This window comes from Dermacentor albipictus, chromosome 1 (assembly GCF_038994185.2).
Source record: "Dermacentor albipictus isolate Rhodes 1998 colony chromosome 1, USDA_Dalb.pri_finalv2, whole genome shotgun sequence".
Classification (NCBI taxonomy): Eukaryota; Metazoa; Arthropoda; class Arachnida; order Ixodida; family Ixodidae; genus Dermacentor; species Dermacentor albipictus.
The window spans coordinates 82,656,238-82,683,980 of NC_091821.1; the positions used below are offsets into that span (position 1 = coordinate 82,656,238).

The window sequence follows — 27,743 nt, forward strand, 5'->3', positions numbered from 1 at the left end:
CTACTCCCAGTCCGATAAAGAGGTGGCACAGCATGCGCGCCGGTCTGGAGCATGTATTTGAAATAGCAATGGAGTTCACGTCGATTCCAGCAAATCTATAGCTTCCAAGCATCTATTATCGCATGCTGGTTGTGTGGCCATTCAAAAGTGTTGGTTTGACCCAAACATCCCAGCGAATTGACATTCCTTTGCTCTGTAGAAAAGATCATATGGTTTAAAATCCCAAACTAGCAATTTCCTTTTCCCCCGTGCATATTGCAATTCCTGGAATATTTTAGTTGGACTTCACCTTTCAATTTTTCTTATTTATTTATTTAACTGTGCTGTACAGGGATTCACTAATGCCATGTATCTTATTTAATTCTGCAGTAAGTGCCATTTTACACCATATATTGTTTATATTTTCAAAAGTCCCCAGTGCCAGCTATATTTAGTCTTTAACAAGTTAATGCTTATACATTATCAAGTATACACTTATACATTTGTGTTTCAAACTTAGTTTCACCTCTCAAACATTAAAATAGGGTCCTACAAATGTAGATAACTGTGTTTCAACCTTTCGAAAAGTGCCAGGAAAAATTTCATTTAATCAATTAATCAATGAAAAACCCTACATTGAATTAATTGATTAAAGGTTAAAGTGATGCAATACTAATAATTAATCGAATAAAAAGATTAATAGACTATCCCTAAGCAGAACACTGTACAAAAGTGCACTCACTAATTTTTAAGCCACTATACTTTGATAGCACCCGGGCATTTTTTTTTAAATCAAAAGCACTTTTTTGAGTCATCTGAACGATGCATTGGCACAGATGCAGTGGTCTGCTACTCTGTTCTCGACTTTCACCACCTGAGAAATAGCTACAAAGGCTAGCCTCCATGGAGCAATCTTTTGTGACGAATTTTGCGCGGCAGAACATCCAGCGTGAAGCACCACCACGAATTCATCACTCCCTGCAAGCAAGAGCGGGAGAAAGCCACCAAAGCAGTCTGCTCTGTATCACCAACAGACAAGTCTAGTTTCCTGCACCTGGATGATGAAGCAAAAATAACTGCATGCGCTAATGGCCATTCTGCTACGCTCTCATTGGTCCACGCGCTCCACCACACGCAACCTATTCCGATGACTGTGTTTGCTGAGCGGCGAATATCGGGATAGAGTAGATTGCTAGCGAACAGCCAGCTCTTGGACGGCGGTTGAGCGGTGGAAGCTGAAAATTCGGTGCTTTTTCGCTCCATAGAGGATGGTGTGTTTTTTGCATGCATTTATTTTTTCAGACAGCCTAATTTTTCGGACGTTTTCGCGGTTGCCAAGAGTCAGTAAAACCACAAGTTGACTGTATATGTATCTATATACGGACGCATACCTAGTGGCAAATACCCAGAGGCAAATACCCAGAGGCAAATACCCAGAGGCAAATACCCAGAGACGTTAGCTGTGCTGCTCTTGGGTCACTGGGTAATGCTTTTGCCAACTTGGGTGACAATTAATACTTGTGTGACATGTTGCGAACAGATGTGGAGTGCAGCACATGTTTATTGTAGTTTAAATCAGGGCGTCGAACCAAAAAAATACTGGCTTGGTTTTATTCAGGTTCGACACGCTCCAATTTCATTCCGGTTCAGCTCTGATTCAGTGAAATAAAAGTTTATAACAGCTTGCAAATCAGTTCAGCACAGTACATTTTAGCCTGCCCCATGACGACATACTGCGTAATACTATTGACTTGTCCAGATGCTACAAGCGCAAGTTTAATCAAGAAACGGTAGAAATTTATGAATTACACAGATACCGGGAAATCTGCAAGTACACATTAAGGAAAGAGGTAATTAGTGAGAATCCCTGCATCAGTGTGAGGTCTGTGCAGCTTCAACACTTGTTCCTTTGACAGCTGCAGAGTCAGTTATTTTCGTTTTACTTCAGGATTTTACTACAGGACCAGTGGTGAGCAAACTGAGGCATGTGATCATGGTGTCGAAGACAGCCGCGAATTCACATTGTATTACATGAATTACAACTTCAATCTTCTAGTCTGTAGCAAAGAAAGAAGCCTGCATTTGACATCTTGCTCAGTTTTCTGCTATTTGAGAAGCAGGTGAGAAGCAGGTGATGCTTCTGAACGATGAACAAGGACAGTTTGCACTGAACTCTGCATCGATCATTTTTATGCATCTGCAAGTGGCATGTAGTCTTGTGCTGGCTAAGGGCAGACAATGAAGTAAAAAGCATGCACATTGTGCCCCACAAATAATGTTGTACTCTGTTTGGCTAAGAACTAAATGTCTGTTGAACTGGGGCACAGAACAGATTTCAGAGCCGCGGTTGCCGCTCACTGACAAGCGAACTGCAATCATTAGTGACTGCAGTGTTATGGTTACAATAAGTCATGCAGCTGAACTTGTTAAAATCTCTCCTCGAGGACATCATCTTTTCCACTGTCCACGTTTATCTACATTTAGTAACAAGTTGACCTAACGGCCAATTTAGGCACGTCGACAGAAATGCTACTTTCGCGGAGCCCCTGAAACAACTTTTCGATTACGGGACAGTACTGTGGCCGACTTCAGAAGTGCAAGCGTCTCTGCCGAGGTAGCTGTAGTTACCAGCATACACCCATCATCTATCCCAATTGTCACACACAAAGCAACTCGGTGAGTAGTAGCAATCTGCTTGTAGGGTGCACCAACTGAAGAAGTAGTCACTCGAAAAATTGTGTAAATTATTAAGCACCTGTGGTCACCTTATATGCTCGAACCATTTCATGTTGAACAAGTAACCATTATTTATTTATTTTTTTCACTCTAGGTTCGGTTCGGGTTCGAGTTCAGTTCTGCACAAAATTGGGGTTCAGTTATGGTTTTCTGTTTGGGTTTGCTTTGACACAAAGAAGCTCACTGAAAAGCAGCCCATACCCAAGTAGACATGAAAGAGGTTCATTGAAGAGCAGCACATACTAACAGAAACAGCTCATATTTTAAGGCTACACTACATGCAGAGTTGGCCCACAAAATTGGCCATAGCCATTACAGAAAACTGCAGGACTGTAAAATAAAAGTTACTCAATCAATCAATCAATCAATTACAGAAAACTGGGTCGAACTAAGCAAGAATGTTTTGCATTTAAAGACTTGCTTGTTGAAGTTTGTGAAATATATTTTCAAAGCCTATTTGGCACTCACCAAAGCAGTCTGCTCTGTATCACCAACACACAAGTCTGGTTTGCTGCACCTGGATGAGGAAGCAAAAATAACTGCATGCGCTAATGGCCATTGCTGTTAATTCACACATCCTGCCTCATTAAAAGCTTCAAGATGCATGCAAATCCAAGTAACTTGTAAGAGAGAGACAGTGAAGTTGTATAAAGGAATTCTCTATATCACCAACGCAGTGATTTGATTGGCCAAGGCCATCTTGGAGGACCTTTTGTAGCAGGAAAACAGGTTCTTGGAGCATCTACAGACGTATATAAAAATGGGAGAATTGCCTTCGAGAGATGCAAGAGAGCTAACAGAAGGAGGAGCCCATTACACCAGGAAACAATCCCATTTTTACCAGAAAAAGATTAGCTCAAGATAATGTTGTGGTGCTGAAACATGCGAATCCCATATATGATGATGAAGTAATGATGACAACGGTGTGATGATGACAGCATGATGGCAATTGGATGACAACCGACTGTGTGAAAATGATGGTGTGATGAAAATTAGATGAAATTGGAATGACAACAGAGACTACTACAGCATCATGATGGTAGTATGACTACAAACCTCTCTAATCTCTATTTTAGCTTTCCAGTTTGCAGGGGGCTGGGCGCAAGAATGGCACGAACTGTAAACGTGTGCATAGAGACAAAAGGTTGAGCACTTTGGCCAAGGAAGAGTGCCAAGAGTAAGCAATGCTCACTCACACCAGCTGCAAACAGCAAAACGGCAGCAGTGCAACTAAGATAAACAACATGATCTTAGTAGCGCAAAAACTCGAAATTGAAAGACAACAGTGAGAGGACCAAGAGGAAAGGAAATACGAGCGTGGCAAACAAGATAAGATAAACAAGATTAACAAGATAAACAAGCTCAGTAACATGTGCAGCGAGTTTCATTTATCTAAATTTTCAGCCATAACACGCCAACTTGACGATACCACAGCAAAATCACATTCCAAAAGGCTTCGCTGTACAGCGGAACGCTTTTCCATAAAGCATTCTTAAGAAAGTTGTGTGCTCTAACTTCACTTCGAAAGTGCCGTTTCAGCTATGGCCAGAGCCACATTTCAAGCGCATAGCAGCCCTGCACTCGTGCCCACCTTTTCCTTCCTCCATGCGCCTACATGATGAGTGCATGTGATCGATGATGTTTCTTGTGAATGGTAGGGCGTCTCTAACTCAAGAGATAAATTTTAAAGTGAAGATTTCTTTGCACCTTCCTCGCACTTTCCCGCTGCTGCTGCTGTTGCTGCTGTTGGGCACACCGCGTCAGGGGGTGGTTCACAGCGTGTGTATACATGACAGGACGCAGCAGAAAGGAAGGCGATGCAAGAAGCTTATTTGGACCTTTGCCCTGTGTCAAATGCCCTCTGGAGCTCCCTGGGTGTTGCCACATTAACCTCTTGACAGCTGTAATTATCTGCAATGCCCCTGCAAAAGCACTGCAGAAATTGCAGCGCTAACCTTTCTACTAACGTGCAAGTCCAGGGGGAAGCTAGATAGAATTGTAGAGGAGGCAGAGAATGGGTAGAACCAACACAGTCGCGAAACAAGTGAATAGCAGTCTTGCCACTCTTTGGTCGCAGTTGTCATACAAGGAGGGGGGGGGGGGAGAGGGAAAAGGTGACTTTAGAAGGTAAAGAAACACTACTACTATAGACACGACAAACAACAGTTGCAGGCAAACAGGATAAATTTAAGTTCAAGTTACAGTACGGCACATTGCTGCTATTTCTGAAAAATAAACACCATGCAAATTTGCCAAGCAGACAACTTATGCAAAGTGTGCAGAAGCAGAGTCGCATTAAAGTGCACCGTAGAGTCTAGGCGACACTACGGAAGTGGTCACATGTCAAATCAACACTCCTGTGTCCGCCGTGGTAGCTATACGGCTATGGCATTGCTCAAGGTCATGAGCAATCCCACTTTATACAAGCAAATTTCCTGGTCTCATCACTACACCTTACATTCTGTTGCCTTTCTTATATCGGTGTCACATGCCCACTTTTGACCGCAATCAAGGCCGATCCGGATGGAATTTCTTGACCGAGATTGGCTTCCTCTGGTAACATTATTTACTTATTTATTTATTTATTTATTTATTTATTTATTTATTTATTGAGTACCTGCATAACTTAGAAGGCATTACAGCAGGGGTACATACATATCTACATAAATTGACACTCATTTCAACGCACAAAGCATGGTAAAACATTTCATTACATTGTATACCAACAATATTTGACGGGAGAACATTCCACTCCCTCGTGGTCCTATAAAAAAATTTATAACGCAAGGTGTCACCTTTAAAAGGAAATTCATGGAGTTTCAAGGCATGGTCTCTTCTACGTGAAATATACGATGGTAATGTGATATATTTGTTCCTGTCAATGCCTGTTTTAGAATAGTAAACACTGTGAAAAAATTTGAGTCTGAGGCACTTTCTTCTTTCCTTTAGATCTTGCCAATGAAGTCTGCGCATGCCTTCGGTAATACTGAGGTTTTTGTCGCAATTACCAAGAACGAATCGAACCGCCCTATTCTGAATTTTTTCAAGTAAATCGACTAACTGACACGTATAAGGATCCCAGCAGATACAAGCGTACTCAAGTACCGAACGTACGTGAGTAAAATACAGCCGTTCTTTCAATTTACTTGCGCAAAGGAGTTAATTTCGACCGGGAAATTTAATCCTGATTGGACTCGATCGCAATTGAAAGCACACCGTGTGACACCTGTATTAGTGCTTATGCTGAACACAATTCAAAACTTACACTGTTCCATGCATTTCATCTGAATACTCGAGCTGTGAAGAAACAGACATCTGAAAGAAAAAAAAAAGATTCCCATGTTGAAGTTTGTGAGCAAAGCTGTGCAAATATTCGAGAATTTTTAATACTACCGAATATTATATTTTTAATATTCCCATTTGATTCACAAACTAGGAATTTAGAAATTTTCTAATATTCAGTAGGATACAAATATTTGAAACAAATCAAGTATATTGCTGGCTGTGTGGGAGGAGACACGGCTCTTCATGTTTGTTTCTATCTAATCTCAGAATATGTGTCCAATTTTGTAATGAATTTTGCGACCATTTCGTGCTGCTGGCAGAATTTAACTCGTAAAGTGTGCCCAGCCGCCCAACGTTGAAGTGTTGCGGAAAAGTCAGCCTCCTCACAAAAGTAGAAATCTTCGATTATCCATCCCTGACAAACCCAGGCTGCCTGAAGCAGTGCTTTCAGTCAATTAGCGTTGCGAATGTAGCATCCTGAGCAGCCCCAGACAGTTTGGGATGACAGATCAAAGAGGTTCAGTGAGGCTACACTTAGACTGCAACGAACAGGGATAAGGGCGATTGCACAAATGAATCTTTCTGTAAGTCTTGGTTCAATGGGCCGATCCTCAACAGCGACAACCATCCATGTGGCCTCACAATGCAAACATGGCAGCTATATATGTGAAGTTCCAACATCTTAAAGCAACCATACTTGCTAAGAAATGCACATGCACATTATTTGATATTTGAAGGTAAGTATTTGTTTTCAATTCATATTCCCACACTTATTTGTGGGTCATATTTTGAAAGCGCCTCACCAAAATAGTCTGCTCAGCATCACCGACTGCCATGTCTGGTTTCCTGCACAGAGATGATGAAGTAAAAATAAGTGCATGTGCTGACTGATGACCATTGTTGCCAATTTGCACATTTTGCCTTATTGAAAGCTTCAAAGATTTAAAAATTCAAGTAAATCGTACGTCAAAGACAGTGAAGCAGTACAAGAGGCTTCTCTGCATCTCAACAGCACCAACACAAGTCCACTGAAGAAAATGGTCTCTCTCGGGAGTCACCAACTACCCTGTCCTGCACCAGCCAAACTCGCTCTATACATGCAAATTTCCTGGCCTCATAATCGCTGCAACTAATCCTCTTTTGCCCTTAAATGCATTTGCCTTTTTTAGTGCCTATGCAAGATATAATTGGAAAACTTACATTGTATCCGGCATTTCATGAGAAGCTCTCTTGAGCTGTGAAGGAGACATCTGTAAATAAAAAAAAACTGTGCTCTTGCGATTGTTTTATAAGCAATGGTCATGGAAAACAGTACAGCACTACTTTTTTTTCGTTGGGTGCAAGCGCAGTTTTTCCTTGTTAAATTGTAACTTTTGCAGCACAACGCACAATCCAGAGTTTATTGTTTGACAGCAAGTGTGATGAGTGACAACTAGTGCAGGACCAAACGCCTCTCAGTTTATGGGCATTTCATGCAGTACAATAAGCAGAGGTTGAAGAGACCAGGCAGATAGTGTGAATTACTCATTTACAAAATTAACATGAGTTGAGTAAACAAGCATATTGACACAAGGCAGAAACATATTTAAACAACGCGCGCAGGTTCATGCGCTCCCTCAAGAGGACAACGGCGTATTGGAGAAAAGACGACGAAATGATGGCAAATGTTTTCACCGCACGCACTTGCATCGTAGATGGCCGTTGTCAGCGTCTACAAGAAGAAGAGGTGAAGCGACACTCGAGAGAGAAGAAGAAGGCATTCTTGATCTCCTCTTCAGAACACGGCAGCCCTTTTTATTTACCCCCAGGGCACAAGTTAGCCCACAATAAATAGTTGTGTCTGGACTCCCTTAATTGTTCGTTACAATTCTGGTGGAGGTGCGGGGTAATGATTTCCAGCCCAATTCGAGTTGGAGAAAGCAGCCTGGAACCACGCCATCTCAGACCCAACGAGTTCACGCCTGTCCACCAGCGCACGAGCCATTGCCTACGTGGTGAGCCGCCTGAGTTTCCTCTTTTGCCGGAGCAAACTATAATAGCAGCAGCAGACAATCCTGAAATGACATCCCAGACAGCCTCAACCCGCATCGTCATCGACCAGCCGCGGACGCCGGAGCCTTTTCACGACGATACCTTCGAAGACGCCGAGGAGTGGTTGGAAGGCTTCAAGCGCGTCGCTGACTACAATGGATGGGACGAAAACCGGAAGCTCCGCAACGTTTACTTCGCGTTGCAAGACTGTGCGCGAATGTGGTTTGAAAACCATGAAGCTGTCCTCCGGTCGTGGGATGACTTCCGACGGGAGCTGTTGGCCACGTATCCGAGCACGGACCGCCGGGAAAAAGCTGAAGCCACTTTGCAAGCACGAAGCCAACGGAACAACGAAAGCGTGGCAATGTATATCGAAGATATGTCCCGGTTATTGCACCGGGCCGATCCGAGCATGAGCGAGGACAAGAATCTTTGGCACCTGAGGCGCGGTGTGAAGCAGGAGCTTTTTGCCGGTTTGGTTCGGAGCCCTCCACACACCGTCGCCGAATTCCGCTCCGAGGCGACAACTATGGAAAGGACTCTTCAACAGCGTGCGAGACTCTACAACCGCGATATGAACGTCGCCTCCATGGATATGATGTCAGCAATGTTCGGGAACAGCGTCGAGGTCTTACGAGAACTCATAAGATCTGTGGTTCGAGAAGAGCTCCAGAGGCACCAGCTGAACAACGGCCCCACAGCGGTCTCTTCATTAGCAGAAGTGGTTCGCGAAGAAGTTAGACAAGCAGTCCGCGAACAGCACCCGCCAGCACAGCCGCAAGCGTCGTCACCGGTACGGCCGACGGTATCGTACGCCGAGGTACTCAGAGGATCTCCAGGACGTACTTTCATCGCGGCAAATGCGCATGTACCCGAACCTCGATTCTTGCCGTCTCCGCCGGAGATGTGATTCCGGAAGGCTGACATATGGCGCACTCCTGATAGAATCCCACTGTGCTACCACTGCCGCGAAGCTGGTCATCTCTACAGGATGTGCGAGTACCACAGAGTGGGACTTCGGGGGTTTTCCGTAAATGCTCCTTGCCCAAGAAACGGTGAACGCCCTTTCGAGATCCAAGAGTATTTGTCAACGCGCCAAAGCCCGCAGACTTCACAGCAACATCAACCTCGGTCAACAGTGCCGCTGAGGTATCGATCACTGAGCCCGCGTCCATCCTTAAGCTCCCCAAGGCGACGCCCCCAAAGCCCACGTCGGGAAAACTAATACCGGCGACCTGTGGAGGTGAGGCCGCTGTCGACGCAAAAACAGAGCCTCCAGCGCTGAACGACGGACGCGAGAGCAGTTGCGGAAAAAGTGACGTTGCTTCAGATTTATGTGTGTTTATACAGTCGAACCTCGATATATCGAACAGCGCGGTGATCGCAAAATAGTTCGATATAGCCAGAATTCGATATATAAAATCACGTAGAAAACGCGTCAAAAACTAGCACAAATCAATCAATGAACCAATCGTGGCGCAATAGATACTCACATGAAGCTTCAAACAAAGTATTTATTTCGTTCGCTGAAAGTACTGAAGCAGCGTAGCCTGCTTCATATTGGAAACCGCGTGCTTGACCACGGCGTCCTCAACATAGTCCAAACGGTCCACAAGAGACAGTCCAGTGCCTTCTATTGCGCCGCAGTAGCGGCGTACAACGGCCAAAGCAGCTACAGCCTCAGTTGCAGTCGGGAGCGGGGCAACATCAGCGCTTGCTGGATCAGCCTCGGCAGCGTCTTCGTTTGGCCGCTCAGCAGTCACTTCTGCCGCGATCTCACGTCTGTTAACTCCGCCACTGTTCCGGTGCTGTCGTCACCGCCAACGAAGTCCTCAATGCACATGCTGTGTGGCTCAGCACCGACAAAGCGCTCCAACTGGCTCCACGGCCGCCTCGATCACGCGCGCACAGCGGGGGCGCGGGCGCGCGTAGTTGAGGCGGCCGGGCTGGCTTACGGCCAGTCTCTAGGGGAGCGCGCGCTCCCTTCGAGACCGGCCGTGGCTGGCTCCAAGCCGCCGCGTGTGTACGCCGCTACGTTCAAATGGCGCCCTCGGCGCAACCGATGTGGGAGCTGTCGTACGCAGCAGTCGGGAACGCCCATCGCGCCGCCGCTATCTTCGAGAGTGTTGCGGGAAAGCTCGCCTCCTGTCAACAGAGCGCACTTGGTCTGGGGCGGCGGAGTTCCATATATCCATTTTCCATCCGGCCCCATTCGAAATAAAAAATTAAAAATGCATGCGATTTTCCACGTGATATAGAAAGTGTTCGATATACGCAATAATTCTATATATCCGTGTTCGATATACCGAGGTTTGACTGTAGACGGCTGCGAAATTACTGCTTTAGTAGACACAGGCGCAGACCATTCCGTTATGAGCAAAGTGCTTGCCAGAAGACTGAAAAAAGTGCTGACTCCTTGGAGAGGACCGCAAATTCGAACCGCCGGAGGACACCTTATCAACCCGGTGGGCAGGTGCACTTCTAGAATCGGAATACGCGGCTTTACATACGTCGCCAGTTTCATTGTCCTGTCAGAATGTTCAAGGGATTTAATTATTGGAATGGACTTTTTGCAGGCAAACGGTGCAGTTATCAAAGTTATCAACTTGCAGGAATCCTGTGTGTCGTTTTCAACGAAGCACGCCATCGCGACATTCGAGTGTGAAGAACAATTTGATGCTCTTCAGATTATAGACGACGACGTCACGATACCCCCAAGGTCCAGCATAGCTGTCGCCGTAAGGAGCACCGTATTCAGCGACTATGAAGGAATAGCAGATAGTAACACTGGGCTCTTACTCGAAAAAGGAATCTGTATAGCAAGGGGTCTGGTTCAACTGCGTGATGGGTGTTGGAATGTCTTCCTGACTGATTTTGGAAATGAAGTCCAGCATGTTGCGAAGGGAACTGTCATTGCCCGCCTTAATGCTTATGAACAGATTACGGATTTGAGCCCTTCCGTTGCTGCACTACTGTATTCTGACAACGTAGACTCCATACTCGCATCTGTCAACATCGGAGCAGCACTATCACCGAGCCAGAAGCAGCAAATAGAGAACCTTGTACGAGAATTCGCCTCGTGTTTCTCAACGACATCGAAAGTCCAGAGAACATCCATCGCCAAACACCGTATCGTTGTCAACAAAGCTGTGAGGCCTATTTGCCAGCATCCCTACCGAGTGTCACCGAAGGAGAGAGAGACCATCAGCAAACAAGTCGAAGAAATGCTTAGAGACGACGTAATTCAACCATCGACCAGCCCGTGGGCTTCGCCTGTGGTGTTGGTAAAGAAAAAGGATCAGACCTTGCGCTTCTGCGTTGATTATCGGAAGCTAAACGTCGTCACAAAGCGGGGTGTCTATCCCCTTCCGAGGATCGATGACACCCTCGATAGACTACGGGATGCGAAATTCTTTTCCTCTCTCGACCTCAAAAGCGGATACTGGCAAATAGAAGTGGACGAACGAGATCGTGAGAAGACAGCATTCGTCACACCTGACGGACTATACGAATTCAAGGTACTTCCGTTCGGCCTCTGTTCCGCACCTGCCGCCTTTCAGCGGATGATGGACACTGTGCTCTCCGGGTTAAAGTGGCAGTCCTGTCTGGTTTATCTTGACGACGTCGTGATTTTTTCTACCACCTTTGCTCAGCATGTGGAACGACTAAGGTCTGTGCTCAAAGCTATTAGTTCAGCAGGGCTGACGATAAAGCCACAAAAATGTCACTTTGGCTTCCATGAGCTCCTTTTCCTCGGCCATGTGATTAGCTCCGAAGGCATTCGTCCTGACCCTGAGAAGACCGCAGCAGTAGAAAAGTTTCCTAGACCAACTGATAAAAAGGCCGTTAGGCGATTCCTAGGACTTTGTGCCTACTACAGGCGTTTCGTCAAAAACTTTTCAAAGATTGCCAAGCCATTAACATGATTAACGAAAGAAGATATGCCTTTCGTCTGGCAAAGGGAACAAGAAGATGCATTCAATGAGCTACGACGCCGACTTCAAAACCACCCGGTCCTTGCGCACTTTGATGAGGAAGCGGAAACAGACAACCACACAGACGCCAGCAATTTAGGACTCGGTGCCGTCCTCGTTCAATGGCAAAACGGAGAGGAAAGAGTGATTGCATATGCCAGCCGCACTCTTTCGAGGGCTGAAACCAACTATTCAGCCACCGAAAAAGAATGCCTCGCAGTAATATGGGCCATAGGAAAATTCTGACCATACTTATACGGTAGACCGTTCCGAGCAATCAGCGACCATCACTCATTGTGCTGGCTTGCAAACCTGAAAGATCCTTCTGGACGACTTGCTAGATGGAGTCTGAGGCTGCAGGAATACGACATAATGGTTGTGTACAAGTCAGGTCGCAAGCACAGTGACGCTGATTGTTTATAACGTGCGCCGGTCGAATCTGCTCCTGTGAAAGATGGACACGACTTTCCGTTTCTTGGAGCCGTGACCACATCTGAGATGGCCGAACACCAACAGTCTGACGCCGAGTTGCTCCTACTCATCAGGCACCTCGAGGGACACCCAGTCCATGTTCCGCGAGTTTTCTGCCGGGGATTGTCATCGTATGTGATGAGAAATGGTGTCCTGTACAAAAGAAATTTTGATCACAGCACAGAGAAATTTTTGCTCGTCGTTCCTTCAGCTTTGCGATCTGAAATCTTGGAAGCCTGTCACGATGACCCATCAGCAGGACACCTCGGAGTGAGCAGAACGTTCGCCCGAATTCATGCTAAGTACTACTGGCCAAAGCTATTGACTTCAGTACAGCATTATGTACGAACATGTCGGGATTGCCAAAGACGCAAAACGCCTCCATTAAAACCCGCAGGCCTCCTTCAACCAACAGAACCCCCAGGAGCGCCGTTCGAACAAGTAGGAATGGACTTGCTCGGTCCCTTTCAGACATCGTCATCAGGGAAACGATGGATTGTAGTAGCCACGGATTACCTAACCCGATATGCCGAGACATCCCCTCTCATCAGTGCAACGGCTGTCGAAGTGGCTGAATTCTTTGTCACCAAGATAGTATTACGACATGGTGCCCCTGCAATTATTATCACGGACCGAGGAACTTCGTTCACAGCCGATTTGACGCAATCCATTATGAAACTGACTCATACCAGCCACAGGAAAACAACTGCCTATCACCCTCAAACAAATGGGCTAACCGAGCGATTGAACAGGACGCTGACCGATATGTTGTCAATTTACGTAGACTTAGAGCACCGTACATGGGACAAGATACTACCTTATGCAACATTCGCCTATAATACCGCATTGCAAGAGACCACTCAGGTAATGCCATTCCAGCTTGTTTTTGGTCAACAGTTACTACACCCTTGGATGCAATGCTGCCTGTCAGCGACAGTACAGAACAGAACCCCGACATCAGCGACTTTACACAGAGGGCCGAAGAAGCACGTCAGCTGGCGTGACATCGCATTCAACAAAGGCAGCGCATCGACGCGGACCGATACAACCTGCGGCGAAGGGAAGTTGAGTATGCCCCAGGCGACAGAGTATGGGTGTGGACTCCCGTGCGGACGCGCGGCCTGTCCGAAAAGCTTTTGCGCCGTTATTTCGGCCCTTACCGAGTACTTCACCGCATCAGTCCCCTGAACTACGAAGTTACGCCAGAAGGACAAGTGAGCTCATCACGATGCCGGCGTCGCACGGAAACTGTACATGTGGTCAGACTGAAGCCATATTATGACAGGCAGTGAATATTCGACCGAACATCTATTCTCTGCCATATACCACTTTAGTATGGACAACAGCTTGTGAACAATTTAGTCGCTGTACGCATCGGGACGATGCGTTTTGGAGGGGGATAATGACACAAGGCAGAAACATATTTAAACAATGCGCGCAGGTTCATGCGCCCCCTTAAGAGGACAACGGCGTATTGGAGAAAAGACGACGAAATGATGGCACGTGTTTTCGCCGCACGCACTTGCATCGTAGATGGCCATTGTCAGCGTCTACAAGAAGAAGAAGAGGTGAAGCGACGCTCGAGAGAGAAAAAGAAGGCATTCTTGATCTCCTCTTCAGAACGCGGCAGTCCTTTTTATTTACCCCCAGGGCACAAGTTAGCCCACAATAAATAGTTGTGTCTGGACTCCCTTAATTGTTCGTTACAATATACTGTAATGAATTCCTAGTCAATTCATTACCTTTGACAGTATATGTGTGAAGTTCCAACATCTTAAAGCAACCATACTTGCATAGAAATGCATATGCATATTATTTGATATTTGAAGGTAAGTATTCGTTTTCAATCACATTCACACACTGTTATTTGTGGGTCATATTTTGAAAGCCCCTCACCAAAATAGTCTGCTCAGCATCACCAACCGCCATGTCTGGTTTCCTGCAGAGATGATGAAGCAAAAATAACTGCATGTGCGGACTGATGGTCATTGTTGCCAATTTGCACATTTTGCCTTATTAAAAGCTTCGAAGATTTAAAAATTCACGTAAGTCGTACATCAAAGACAGTGAAGTGGTATAGGAGGCTTCTCTGCATCTCAACAGCACCAGCACAAGTCCACTGAAGACAATGGTCTCTCTCGGGAGTCACCAACTACCCTGTCCTGCACCAGCCAAACTCACTCTATACATGCAAATTTCCTGGCCTCATAATCGCTGCAACTAATCCTTTGTTGCCCTTAAAAGCATGGCTAGGGAGGAGGGTAATTTGTAATCTCTTGTAGCTCCATGAATACGTAACGCTTCACTTAAATTGTGGTGCGAATGTTCTACTTAAGCTGTACCTTACGCGTTTACAAAATTTGTCCGAACCGTTTCAGGGGCCCTTTAAGCAAACAAATAAGACCTTTATCCCGCAGTGGCCATGCTACAACTCCCGATGACGACAAGTGCCTTAATGTGACCACCCAAGCAACTAAAAGTAGATCAAAGACCACTCACAACTTGAAGGGGTGTGCACCAAGCAATGTGCTTTTTTCTTGCTGCAGAAAGTCTTCAATCTGAAAGAACACTGCTTGTAAGCCACCCAAAATGAATGGCAACAAAAAGAAATGTGCTGACACTGAAATAAACACAATAGTATGGCCAAGTCACCGCCTTCTCTGTTTTTCCAATGCCTGCCTGGTGATGCCAAAGGGAGAGGTCACTTAGAGGGAGCCACTTTCTCAATCAGTTGGTGATTGTCTAAAGAGTACTGTTAAGGTCACGCCAACTTCCCTTCATTGCATGTCATGCAGCAACAAAGAAGCAGCAGCGCATGGCAAAAGTTGTCCATTATTTAATATAAACAGGAATAAAATGTCTGGGAGTGTGGTGCCACCACAGTGGACCACCAATTCCAATGCAATGCAGAGGCAGTCATTGTAAAAATAAACAAGGCTACAGCTGAACTGACAGACAAGTGCATGTTGTTCTGCCTCGGGGAGAGTCTTTGTGCTGTTGACTAAGAATGAAATGCAATCGCTGCAGTATACAATGGTGCATGAGATATCACAATGTGAGCTAGTGAGCTGCAAGATTCTGCCATAGCAGCTTAAAAAAACAACTTAAACTGTGTCTGTAATAAGCAGTCAACAATGTGTGATTTGAATGCATTATAAAAACAGTACAACAGGACAGAAGACATGATGAGGAGAGGAGCAGCAACCAGTTTTCCTGCATCTAACTTTGTACCACAGGACCGTTCCTATAGCAAGTTCAGAACCAACACACCAATTGGGTTACTTGTTAAGAGTGCTACAGATTGTGGAATGTGACTAATCACTAACGGTCCAACCTTGCCTAACCTTCTGGCTGACCCTGCCTTAGCTAAAACGCTAGACTACCCCAGCCATGGTTTCCTCATTAATACCGTAGTTTTCTATGTATACGATGCACCCACAATTACAACAGCCCAAAAATTTGTATAAGTGTATAACCCACAGAAGTAACTGCATACAGCAACACTTTAATCTTTGCAAAAACCAACTCTATTTGTGAATGCACGACTTGTCCACGTCGTATTTTCGGCCATCAGCTCTGTTCCCTTGTCTTCAGCATGCTGATAAAGCTGGATTCACATGACGGAAGTGATCGTGGATGAATCAGATATGCGACATGAATCAGATCAGTTTACAGCGACATGCGTGAAAAGAGCAGCCCTTACATGGGCAACGGTGACGAAGCAAATGCCACTGAGCCAAAAATCCCAACACTGATTCAACATGCAAGCGTGGAGAGAGGGTTGGGTTTCCTCGGAGATACCAAACTTTGAATGGCAGAGAACCTTGCCTTGAGGTGTGGCTTCATGGCAGCAGGGATGGCACTGCCATGAGCCTTACTTCAAGGCGAAATTCACATATAACCCACACTCCTACTTTACTGCTAAAGTTTTCATTTTTGGTGCAGGTTATACATGCAGAAATACGGCAGCTACAAAACTTAATAACACAAGAACTACAGTTCACAAGAAGCCCTATTCCTTTCATAAAGCTAATATTTTGAAGTTGCAGTTATTTAACACTAGCTTGCCTAACAATGCATTGCCTTTTACTTATTTTTTCACTGCATATGTTTTGTGTTGTATCAAGTTTGAACCAGCTTTAATGCACGTATGTTTGTGGAGCTAAGAAGCAATTCATTAGAAAAAGCACAGAATCTGGGCATAGGATCTGGGCTGAAAGTATATTTACGAAGAAGCTGTGCCTTATGCTGTACAGCATTCAACATGAGAGTGGCAGTTACCTTCTACCAGTAAGCATAGGAGGGGCGGGGAGGGGGCAAGACTGTTACATCCCTGATTCTGTTGCCCAATGCACATGGACTCTCCGCTGACCATAGAACATAACAATACGCCAGTTGCCAGACAGTAATAGTGGATTTCACAAGCAAATGAACAAGGAGACAGGAATCTGCTCTGTTTGTGCTATCCACCATTAAAGGGGTCCTGAGCCACTCCTCGGGGTTGGTGAAAAAACAGTCCGTGGATAGCATATGCTGCTGTGAACATCTCCGCCAAATTTTGCAGTTGTATACAGAGTGTGGAACTTACAAGCAGAACGCGAAGTCGCCTTTTTCTCAATCACTCTCTTTTCCAACGAGGCCTTCTCCATTTCGATTAGTTTTGAGCGCTCAATTAGCCTCAAATGAAACTTAAAATCGGACCAGACGGACGCTTGCCAGTGTGCACTCACTCCCGGCTACTCCTGGCTAGATGCCTAGGCAATTATCGCTTCATACTGAGCTATTGACAGTGCTCATGCACGTGGCAAGTATTGCATACAGTCACATGTAGCTGCATCTGATATGCGGCGTAGATACCGCGGCCACTGCAGACTGCCATGACAGCTTGCTGAGGACACCTGTGTATATAAAGGGTCTCTGTGGGTGACATGGCTCCAGGTGCATAGCGGGTTGGCTCGAGTGCCAGCATCCAACTTGTTGCACACCTTTGAGGTGTGTCGCCATCGTAGTCAAAGCCTGTTACGTTAGGAATCCTTTCAATGCGAGGCCGTAGTGTGGTATCTATCAATTACTTGATGTGGGAACTGCTGACGTACTCGCACAAGTGAACATAGAGACAACGTTTCATTTGAACCTCAAAACTTGTGCAACTGCCATAGAGATAAGTGCGTAAGGAAATGTGTTACTAGCCCCTTGATGCCAGGAAACAGAGCTGCGGGTAACTATACAGTACATTGTAGCACATCAATGGGATGAGACACCATAAACTCAACCATGAGGGATAGCCTCAGAGTTTGACACGTCGCAGGTGCAAAAGCCAGAAGTAGTGGCATCTACGTGAACATCCAAAATCAAATTTGCACTGCATGCCACAGTGACGTTCAATAGGCGAAGCATTGTGGGCATGCCTCACTCCGCCGTAGCCTTCAGCAGTGCAAGGCATTGAAGAAGGAACAGGAGCACCGCAAAGGGGTTCAAACATGATGTTCCATTGCCAGTAACTCTACTTATTCTAAACACATTGCAGTACTTTTTGCTGCAGAGTATTTCTGAAATAGTCTTGTTTATCGTCAAATACATTTCGCAGCTTCGATAAAAAGTGTTTCAGAGCCCCCTTAAAGGGATACTAGAGAAAAATCCTAAATTTAGACTGATAATGTGTTCTTTCTGAACTCTCTTCCATTCATTTGACAGTAATTTACTGATTATTAGAAGAGAAAATTAAAATCAAACGTCACCTTTAGAATGCCGCGCCACAACCTCAGAGCTAATACGTCAGGATGACACCACTGATTTCAAACTATTTTTCCATATTTTGGCTACTGTGACTTAGCAAAATTTTGACAGTTGCTAAAATTTGCTTTTGACTCCTGTAGAATACTACACAGTACATATTTATCAATAAAAAATTAAAAGGACACCAAAAAGAAAAATGATTTGAGCTGTGCTAGTGAACTAAACATCCACAATACCATTACATCCACTAATACTGTGAAAAGACACTTGGTAAGCCAGAGAAGACAGAAAAATGAGACAGGTGGTGACGGCACCTTGAAATTCCCTCACCAGCTAGGTGTGACAACAGATTTTGATGTTGCCTTCTCGGGTCTAGTTAAATTTTTATTGGCAAAAGTGAATTACATTGTATTTTAAGAGACAAAGACTGAACTTATAAAGTTTCAGGAGCATTTACTGAACCACAAAGGCAGAAATGCAAGAAAAATGGTCTGTGATCTGTGATGTCACAGTGGCATATCGGGTTTGTGGGTGCGGCATGAAATTCAAGAATGACACTTGAACAGTCATTTTCTTTTCATATATTCAACCTATTATAGTGAAATCAATGAAACTAGGGTTCTTCAAAAATAGTTTATCCATCTAAACTAATTCAGTGTTTCTCTTTAGTATACCTCTAACTCGACCTGGACAGATGTCAAATTTTACATCACAGCAAGCTGGTGTAGGAACTTCAAGGCGGCATCAACATCTGTTTTTCATTTTGTTTTCCTCTGGTTCCGTCACTATAACAGTGGCTTTCTTTATACACAGTTTACACCTACTATAGTAGATCTGCATACAAGATACTTTCAGATATAACAGATCATTATTCATACTTAGTTCAGTCTGCTTATTCTACTGCAACAAATTATAGGCTTTTAATGGACCCGGCTACAACAAACTATCAGCTAAAACAGAAAATTTTCATTGAAATTTTTGTCTAGATGGTACACACACAGCATACTTTGCCGTAGTGATGCGTGTGTGTGACAGTGCACTGTAGGCAACTTGTATTTCTGGCCACTTGAGAAATGTACAAAAATTCACTGTTTCTTAAAGAATGAACAAGCTAGCAGCTAGCTTCTTGCAATGTATGTGCAGGAAGCTAGTTTCTCGCGAACGTATGTTAATGTGGCAACCAAGTCGAGCAGAACTAGTGATATTTTCGTTTTGATACGTCGCCAGCATGGTTGCCGGCCATGCTGCTGGCACTTTCCCAAAACCGAAACTAGTCGATCTAGTTATCACTGATTAAGATTCAGTGCTCGCATTGACTGCACTTTCATCTAACTGCAGCGACAGCCTGACAACGGTCGAATTTCAGGCCGCAATTTTGTAGTGATGCCTTCCGCTCGATTCTACGCTACTTTCATCATCCACCGTTCACAACCAACTGATTCCATTGATAAGATGTGCAGAGCATCACTCTGACCCCTGACAAAGTGCAAAAAGTGTAAAAAGGAACAGCATAAAAGGCATTTCAAGAAAATCGCGGCCATGGACTGTAGGAGAAAAACAAGTGGATTTGCGAGCAGCGACACGTTGACAAACTTGGGCCATATTCTCCAATGTTCACTTTTCACGAAATTTCGCTTGACAAGCAGCGGACACATCGACGGGCAATGTTCATCCCATGCTTGGCACTGCACCAAGAACGCCATCGCTCAGATATGCCGATGGTATCCACGAAAGCGACGATTTCCGAATATGGCACACCTATTTTGGCCATTTGTGGAATAAAGTAACTTATTTTCGGGCAAACCTGATATTTTGAACTGCTGATTATTCACACTTTTTGGCAGTGCCTGTTGAGTACGAATTATCAATAGGTCACTATACAACAGTATATTTGAAGTTCCGCCATGTTATAACATACCACGGTCCTGATTTTGACCTTTTTCGCTGGATTATTACGGTCCGTTGTAACAAGCAGAGACTGTACTAGAAGCGCGGTTTACTAATACAGGTAAACTTATTTTTCTCTTTAGTGTCCTATTAGCAATGCTCAAAGGCCTGAATCATTCACAAAATTTTCTTTCTTGGCAAAGCGAGTAAATAAAAATGTTGATCAAACAAAAATGCCTTTCCAAGCCACTCACATATTCCATTGCTGAGTCATAGTCCCCAATAACAGTTTGCTCCACCCTAGAATGACAACAGAAGAAAATGTGCTAAGTCTAGACAAAACAAAGGAAAAAGCTTTCTGACTACGTCAGAAGCGTACGGCAACATTCCTCAGTATTGCATTTCAGTGAAAAATTAACTCGAAGAAGCCCTCTCTCTATGAAATGCAAACATACTATTACATTATCTAAACAGCAGAAGGGGATATAAAAATGTTTAGAACAAACACCAACTTCAAAGAAAAGTTCGGCAAAACTTCATTGGTGCTTTGATTCCATGGCAGAATTGGTCCAAAATATATGTCTGTGTGTTTGTTGCTTATGTACAACTTTTGCACCAATTATACCATGGAACTCAAACTTACATGCTACTGATATATTTTTGAAGTTGAAGAAACTCCACCAGTAACTTCTTGGCATTTAGCAAATATGAAGGTTAGGAAACATAAGATATTAAAGCAATGCTTTCTTTGCCTCTTCCTTCAACTTTTCCACTGCTGCTGCTGCTGTTTTGCACGTCGCTTTGGGGGCTGGTTCAGAGCATGTATATACATGGAAGGAGAGTGGCAGAGAAGAAAGGAGACATGAGAAATTCGTTTGGATTTTTTCATAGCATCACACGTGCACAATGCCCTCTGGAGCTCCCTGGGCGTCAACCCATTAGCCTCTTGACAGCTGCAATTATCAGTGACTCCTCACAAAAGCATCGCAGAAACTGTAGCACTTACCCTTCTACTAACGTGTGAGTGAGGAGTAGAGGTAGATAGAATAGTAGGGAGGCGGTAGGAGGAAGAGTCGGACAATGGGTAGAACTAACACAGTCGTGAAACGAGTGAATAACAGCCTTACCACTTTTCACTCGTAGTTCCCATACATGGGGGGAGGGCGGGAGAAGGACAAGAAAAGGCAACGTGAGAAGGCAAGGAAATGCTACTACTATAGACACAACAGTGGTTGAGGGCAAACTGAAGGTATGGTACGTTTCTGCTACTTCTGAAAAAGAAACACCATGCAAATCTATCAAGCAGACAACTGGCGTAGGTCATGCAGATGCAAAGTCGCATTAAATCACCACAGGGTCTAGGCGACACTACAGAAGCGGTCGCAAGTCAAATTAACACTTCTGTGCCCGTCATGGTAGCTTTTCAGCAATGGCATTGCTCGATATCACAGGTTCGATCCCTACCACGTCAGCCACACTTCGACGGGAGCGCAATACAAAAACGCTCACGCACTTAGATTTAGAAGCACATTAAAGAACACCAGGGTGTTAAAATTAATCTAGCACTTCACTATAACGTGCCTCATAATCCGATTGTGGTTTTGGCACATGCAGCCTCATAATTCAGTTAAAGTTTAACACTTCTGCCACGATGCAATGTGCCAAGTGAGGCAATGACAATGCTCAACCTTCTTAGAGGTTATGAACAATGGCGCAGCAACAATGCCTCCAGCAAACACGTTTCCCTGTGTGTTTTGTGTACTACAGAGACAAACACCACTGGTGCACGCAAGGTAATGTTTAACATTAACCCACCACTCTTGTATTGGGCTAAACATTGAAGGAATTAAACATTTGCCGTCAACATCACTGCTAATTATCACCAGTCAGAGCAAACAGCACAGAAAGCTTTGTTTACTTAGATCCCCACAATGCATGAGATCTGCATTGCTTTTTTTATTTGATGCCAAAGTTTGTCTTGGAATGACACCCTGGCATCATCGACTTTATCATGAGTCCTGACACACAATGCTCTGTAATAATGTAGCAATAAGGCTAGTAAGGATGGCATCGCTCACAAAATATACACGAGTGTTGCATGCATGCCTTCTCGCTGCTCTCACATGTGGCAGCTGCAGCAATCACAGGAGAGAAATGAGCCAATGTACAGTTCAACTTCCATATAACAAAGTTGGTAAAAGCGGCAATTTGCTTTATATAGCGAAATATTGTTGCATTTAAATTTGACCTTTTATGCAAAAAAGTAGAGTCACTGATGGATTTCTTTAAACACGGTAGGGGCTGCAATATTTTCCACATTCCTGGGCAGTCTGAAAAGAAAATTTGAATGAGAAAAAAAAATTAATTTTGTTGAATTTAGGAGTCGGCAACGAAAGATCCTGTTTCATGCTGTGTCGACCATATCTTCACATCAGCGGTACGTAGCAAACCCAACCAGGCTTTTTTATCCCTCCGCCCCCGGAGCGCCCACGGTGGGACGACGCTATCATGAAAAGCGGCAGCAACGGGGAGCAAATGCGTCATCTGCCCCTTGCTTCAATGTATCTCCAAAATTCAAGATTATGCAACCTCCAGAGCTAAACACACTGAAAGACAACGCACATAATGCAATACGTTCTCAACATGCCCGCTGTTTGCACACATAGCTGATTACCTCTAAAATTGGGTGTGCGGGCTGTGTATGCCCTCAGCTGCACTGGAAAAGGAGACGTACAGTAACCGGCCACCCACTTCCTCCCTCACTCCCCTCCAATGTGCTTGATTACCACGAGCTCCCTCGCCTCCACCCCTTGCCCTTGCTCGCACGGAGAGACACAAGACAGCACTCATCAAGCCACCATTCTTCTTGGCTCACCCTTGCATGCTTTTACAAGCACCCAAAGCACACCCACTCATGTGCAGTGTGTGATAGGATCTTATAGCACTTGGACTTTATACGGAACATGACACGGCTCGGCTTCGGCGATCACTCTTGGTCAGACGGTGACACGTGATTTGAGAGGTGTGTTGGCAAGCTGCCGCTTATAATTCAACCACTTGACCATCTGTCTCGGTATTCCTTTGCCACGGCAATAAAATTTCATTATATTGAATTTGTGTATAAACACAATTCGTTATAAAATGTTAAATGCTTTCTGTTACATTGATAATTTCTTTATATTGAAGTTCGTTATATCAAGGTTTAACTGTATTATGACATCATGACCCATCCACGTCCTTGGTACAGAAACCAAAACTGATTTGTAGAAGCAAGCATTAAAGTAAATTATTTTGGGCACTCCGACACTTGCCAGAATTTTTTATAGTGTTTAGAGGGTTTCACTCTGCCTTTGTAGCTAAAAAAAAAAAAAGAGAAGTCGACAATGCCGCATCAGTAATCCTCTGGGGCAACTTCAAGTCACTTGAACCTTAACATGGAATGCAGTTCAGCAATGTCTGCATGATGCCTCCACAAGCTTAGAGTGAAAATGCAATAGGAATGGACTGAAGAGCTTGCATTGTGTCCTTCCCGTTCATCCCAACTTTTCTTTGCACTTTTCTTGGTGCTACAGGCCCATAAGCACAATTTGACATAGGCTTTGGTGACTAAAGGGGTTATTGAAGAATGGAAAAACAAACCCTGCTTTCCCAAAAGACATTAGAGGGCTCAAATTCCATAAAACATTTTTTTAATTAAGCAACAAATCAATGTGACGCTTACTGCACCTTTATGCTTACTGATGCATAAAGAGTAACAATTTACTTATTCAGTGTATTTGCAGCCTTATAAATTGTGCAAAGTGATGTGCTCACTTTATTTTCTTGTCAAAGTTGGCGCACATCCCTAGTGCACTATTTATGGTCTCTTAGAACAATTTTCAATATTGTTTGTCACATTGAGTGTGAGTAAAGTTTCGACAATTTAGAGTAACGTGGTGTTCTTACTATGACACCTAACTGAAAATTGTATTGTTGCTGTTGCCTTTACAGTAGCATGGCCTAAATAGAGATCAATGCATATGGCCGTGTCTTCCAAGACAATGCTACATATTGTATAAAAAGAAATTCATAAAACCTCATTTTATGCCACCAGAACCTACAGACTTGATCAATAGCTGTCAAACAAGGCATGTCTCTGCAACAAACATTGCAACAAGTTGGCTTGTCTTCGTAGGAGCCCTAACGAAGACAAGTCAACTTGTCAAAACATTGGCGCCAGGCTGACGCTTCCACTGTTCAACTAGTATTGGTCACTTTGTTTCCATCTTAGTGGTCTTCCATCTTGTTCACTTCCTGCAGAGATAGTTCTAAAACTCTTCAATGTGGTAGCATTATAGGCGGACCTCACATGCTTCGTAGGTATCCGTTTGCAAAAAGTGTGGCCTGGTCCTAAAAGCAATGCAATCTAACACAGCATCTGAAAGCGCTAGCTGTCATGAGGAAATAATGCAAGAAACTGGTTTGTGGTGCTTGCACCAGGTGTGTCAAAGAGAGACTTTGGCATGTGAGAAGCATGCTTGCAATCCTGGCCTAATGGTTAGAGCACTGGGCTGCTTGCTGGATGACTGAGGTTCGATCTCATTAATGCATTTCTTTATAGCCTTACAAGTAGACTTCACCTAATTCAGAGGCATCTAACAAAACTCTAGGCTTGTTGAGCATAAGCGATTGCATCACATGGTGCACAAAATCACAAAAGAAATATCAGGTATAGAATCATGACTTTGATAAATGAGAGGGTGCAAGGTTGCCCATGACGTACGTGCAAGCAGCTGTCGAGACTTTACTATCACCACATTTTAAGTATATTATGGCATACTTAGAGAGTTAGGGGTGCTAAAATCTGGCCTAGCTTTTTTTTCATCTTTGCCGCAGCAGTAAAATGCATAAATGCCCGTGTACTGTGCATGGGTGAGTGTTAAAGAGCCCCACGTGGTCAAAATTAATCTGGAGTCCCCCACTATGGTGTGCCTCAATCATGTTGTGGTTTTCACACATAAAACCCGAGAATTTGATTCTGATTTTTTTTTTCTCCCATACCACTGCATATTAAAAAATATTAGTAAATACATGCAGAAAAGATGCACCTCAAGAGATTTGCAGGAAGCAAATGACTTGTTATGACTTACTTTGAACTGAACTGAACTATTATGGCATACTTAGAGAGTTAGGGGTGCTAAAATCTGGCCTAGCTTTTTTTTCATCTTTGCCGCAGCAGTAAAATGCATAAATGCCCGTGTACTGTGCATGGGTGAGTGTTAAAGAGCCCCACGTGGTCAAAATTAATCTGGAGTCCCCCACTATGGTGTGCCTCAATCATGTTGTGGTTTTCACACATAAAACCCGAGAATTTGATTCTGATTTTTTTTTTTCTCCCATACCACTGCATATTAAAAAATATTAGTAAATACATGCAGAAAAGATGCACCTCAAGAGATTTGCAGGAAGCAAATGACTTGTTATGACTTACTTTGAACTCTCAATGCTCGAAGAACCCTGAGAAAGGTCAACCTTTAGGGACTGCAGGTCTGCCGACTGCAATGTATTGAAAAGGCAACAACTGCACTTTGATTCAACTATTACTAATACCGGAGTCCTTCAATGCTTTTCTGGTCATGAAACTCTGCCGTAATGCTATGGGAGAGCTTGCTATGTTGCCGCAGCTGCCACACGGCGGTGCTGGGAGCACGGTGGGGGGCTAGACGAAAGCTGCAAGCTGCGTCAGTTGGTTCTTTGGTTCTTTATTCTATGGCTGGGCGCCCAAGTAGTCTGGCGGCATCGGCAGTTGGTTTTCCTCATTTCAAGAAATAATTTGTTGACCTGTACCGTGTTGTTGCTTCGGCTACAGAGGTACAAGCAAAAAGGTATCATTGTTTTGTTTGCCTAGTGACGTCGATTAGCGGGAGAAGTGGAGACGTGCAATACCGCGACAGGAAGCTAGCGGCGTTACCTTTGACTCTCAACACTTAGAGTGTGCGAAAAGATTTTGACACAACAGTTGTTGTTTGAAGCAATAAGTTTGATGTGTCCTTGCCCGGCGCCGTTCCTTAGCTGTTCGAAGGGCTGCCGGTGTACTAGGCACCACGGCAGAAATTGTGCATTTTTTTCTCAGATGCCATCTGCACTTCTTCACAAGGTAAAAGAACAAGCTTTCATAGGCAAGTAAGCACGCAACATGCCCAGCCCGTGGGGACAATAAAGTGATGTGCTGAATTGCTTCCTTAACGGCTTCAGCCATGCAAACAAGCAGCAGTTTTCTTTTTTCACAGCTTTTTCTCAATGCGATAGATAATCGTAAAAAGGAAAAATGCCTTTCCTCTTTTCTTTCACTAATCTGTCAACCATGTTCATTTTTCTATTTTTAAACTACTTCATTAAAACTACTTCGTAGCTTGCTGTTTCTTGAGGTGCTTTCCCTCATATTATGTATTTTGCATTCTTGCCTTGTTTACTGTAAATTTTGTTGCATAACAGTGTCATGTTCACGAACATATGTAATGAAATGTGCCATTATACTGAAGCTTGTGATGCAATGGGGACTAGTCTCTCCTCAGCGTGACACATCATCGGGTATTTTGCCCCGTCTTATGTGGTTCACATTCTGAGTAAATCGGCAGTGCAGCAGCGTCATGCTCGTGAACACGTGTGCTTATTTTTGTTTAGATTAGTGACATGAAACAGGGCTTCGTTTCACTTAATCAAGTCTCCCCAGTGCAGTCTTCATTGCGCAATCTCACGTCATGCAAGTGTAGTCCGTCCAAGCAACAAACGCTGTCATTATGAAGCATGCCAATATGGAGTGGAGGCGATAGCAGGATTCGTCCCAGGAGGCGAGAGATTTGTGAAAGCACAACCAACGCAAGAAATAGAGCTGCACAGGTGGCCTTGCGTAGCTGCGCAACTTAAAGTGAGAAGCACTTTCGCTCGTGCAATGCCTACATAACATGAAATTGTCAAGGTTACACATCAGAAATGAACAGATGGTGGTTGAAAACTCGGAGTTAAGACTCGGTTAGGGATCAGCGCGTATTCACGCGACATATGAATGTTGCCTTGCGAAAGCTTTGCCGTTCCTGCTTTGAAATGTTGCCGATGCTCTCTGCGATATGCTGCAGCAGAGTTATGTTAGCTTTTATAAACTGTAAAATGGCAAATCTAGTAGCTTTTCTGTTTTGTAATGTAGCAGCAGCAAACTCCCGTGGCGTAGACAGTCTCATTGCGAATAGCTAGCGCGATCGGTGCTGCTTCAAGTCTCGCTGCGAGGTTTAAATTTGCGAGTTGGCATGTTTCTTAGGCTTGCACAGTGTCACAAGCCCAAGCAAATGACCTATTCTTAAATAAATAATCTTGTGCTCCCCTGCCTTACATAAGAAACTGCGCTGCAACAACACATACATTCAACATTGCTGCGTCGGCACGACTTCCTCCATAGTAGCCCCTGCTATCTTGCAAAGGTAAGCGAAAGTGACTTTTTCATGCGCACATGCAATAACCGCATTGTATGTCGGCGAAACATGAGTGATAGTAGAATGTTAGCAGTTTTATGAAAGATAAACAATTGCCTCGAACCAGTACAGGAATTTTAGCTGAGTGCGGTGCGCGCGGACACGGAATGCCCCCCTGCTAACAGCAGCGACCCTAGTG

The 27,743-nt window shown here is 44.3% G+C and overlaps 1 protein-coding gene across 2 annotated transcripts in view; it reads right to left on the reverse strand.

Moving 5' to 3' along the window:
* Positions 1-27,743, reverse strand: part of LOC135907452 (uncharacterized) — a 90,901-nt gene that overhangs the window by 56,755 nt on the left and 6,403 nt on the right. For both annotated transcript variants that reach the window (XM_065439141.1, XM_065439142.1), the window contains exons 4-11: positions 25,570-25,634; positions 20,354-20,399; positions 14,976-15,034; positions 14,373-14,415; positions 7,201-7,250; positions 6,804-6,846; positions 5,981-6,030; positions 3,184-3,232 (exon numbers count right to left, since the gene is read on the reverse strand). In XM_065439141.1, coding sequence (XP_065295213.1) covers positions 3,184-3,232; positions 5,981-6,030; positions 6,804-6,846; positions 7,201-7,250; positions 14,373-14,415; positions 14,976-15,034; positions 20,354-20,399; positions 25,570-25,634 — 405 coding nt within the window. The remainder of the gene's footprint in view (positions 1-3,183; positions 3,233-5,980; positions 6,031-6,803; positions 6,847-7,200; positions 7,251-14,372; positions 14,416-14,975; positions 15,035-20,353; positions 20,400-25,569; positions 25,635-27,743) is intronic.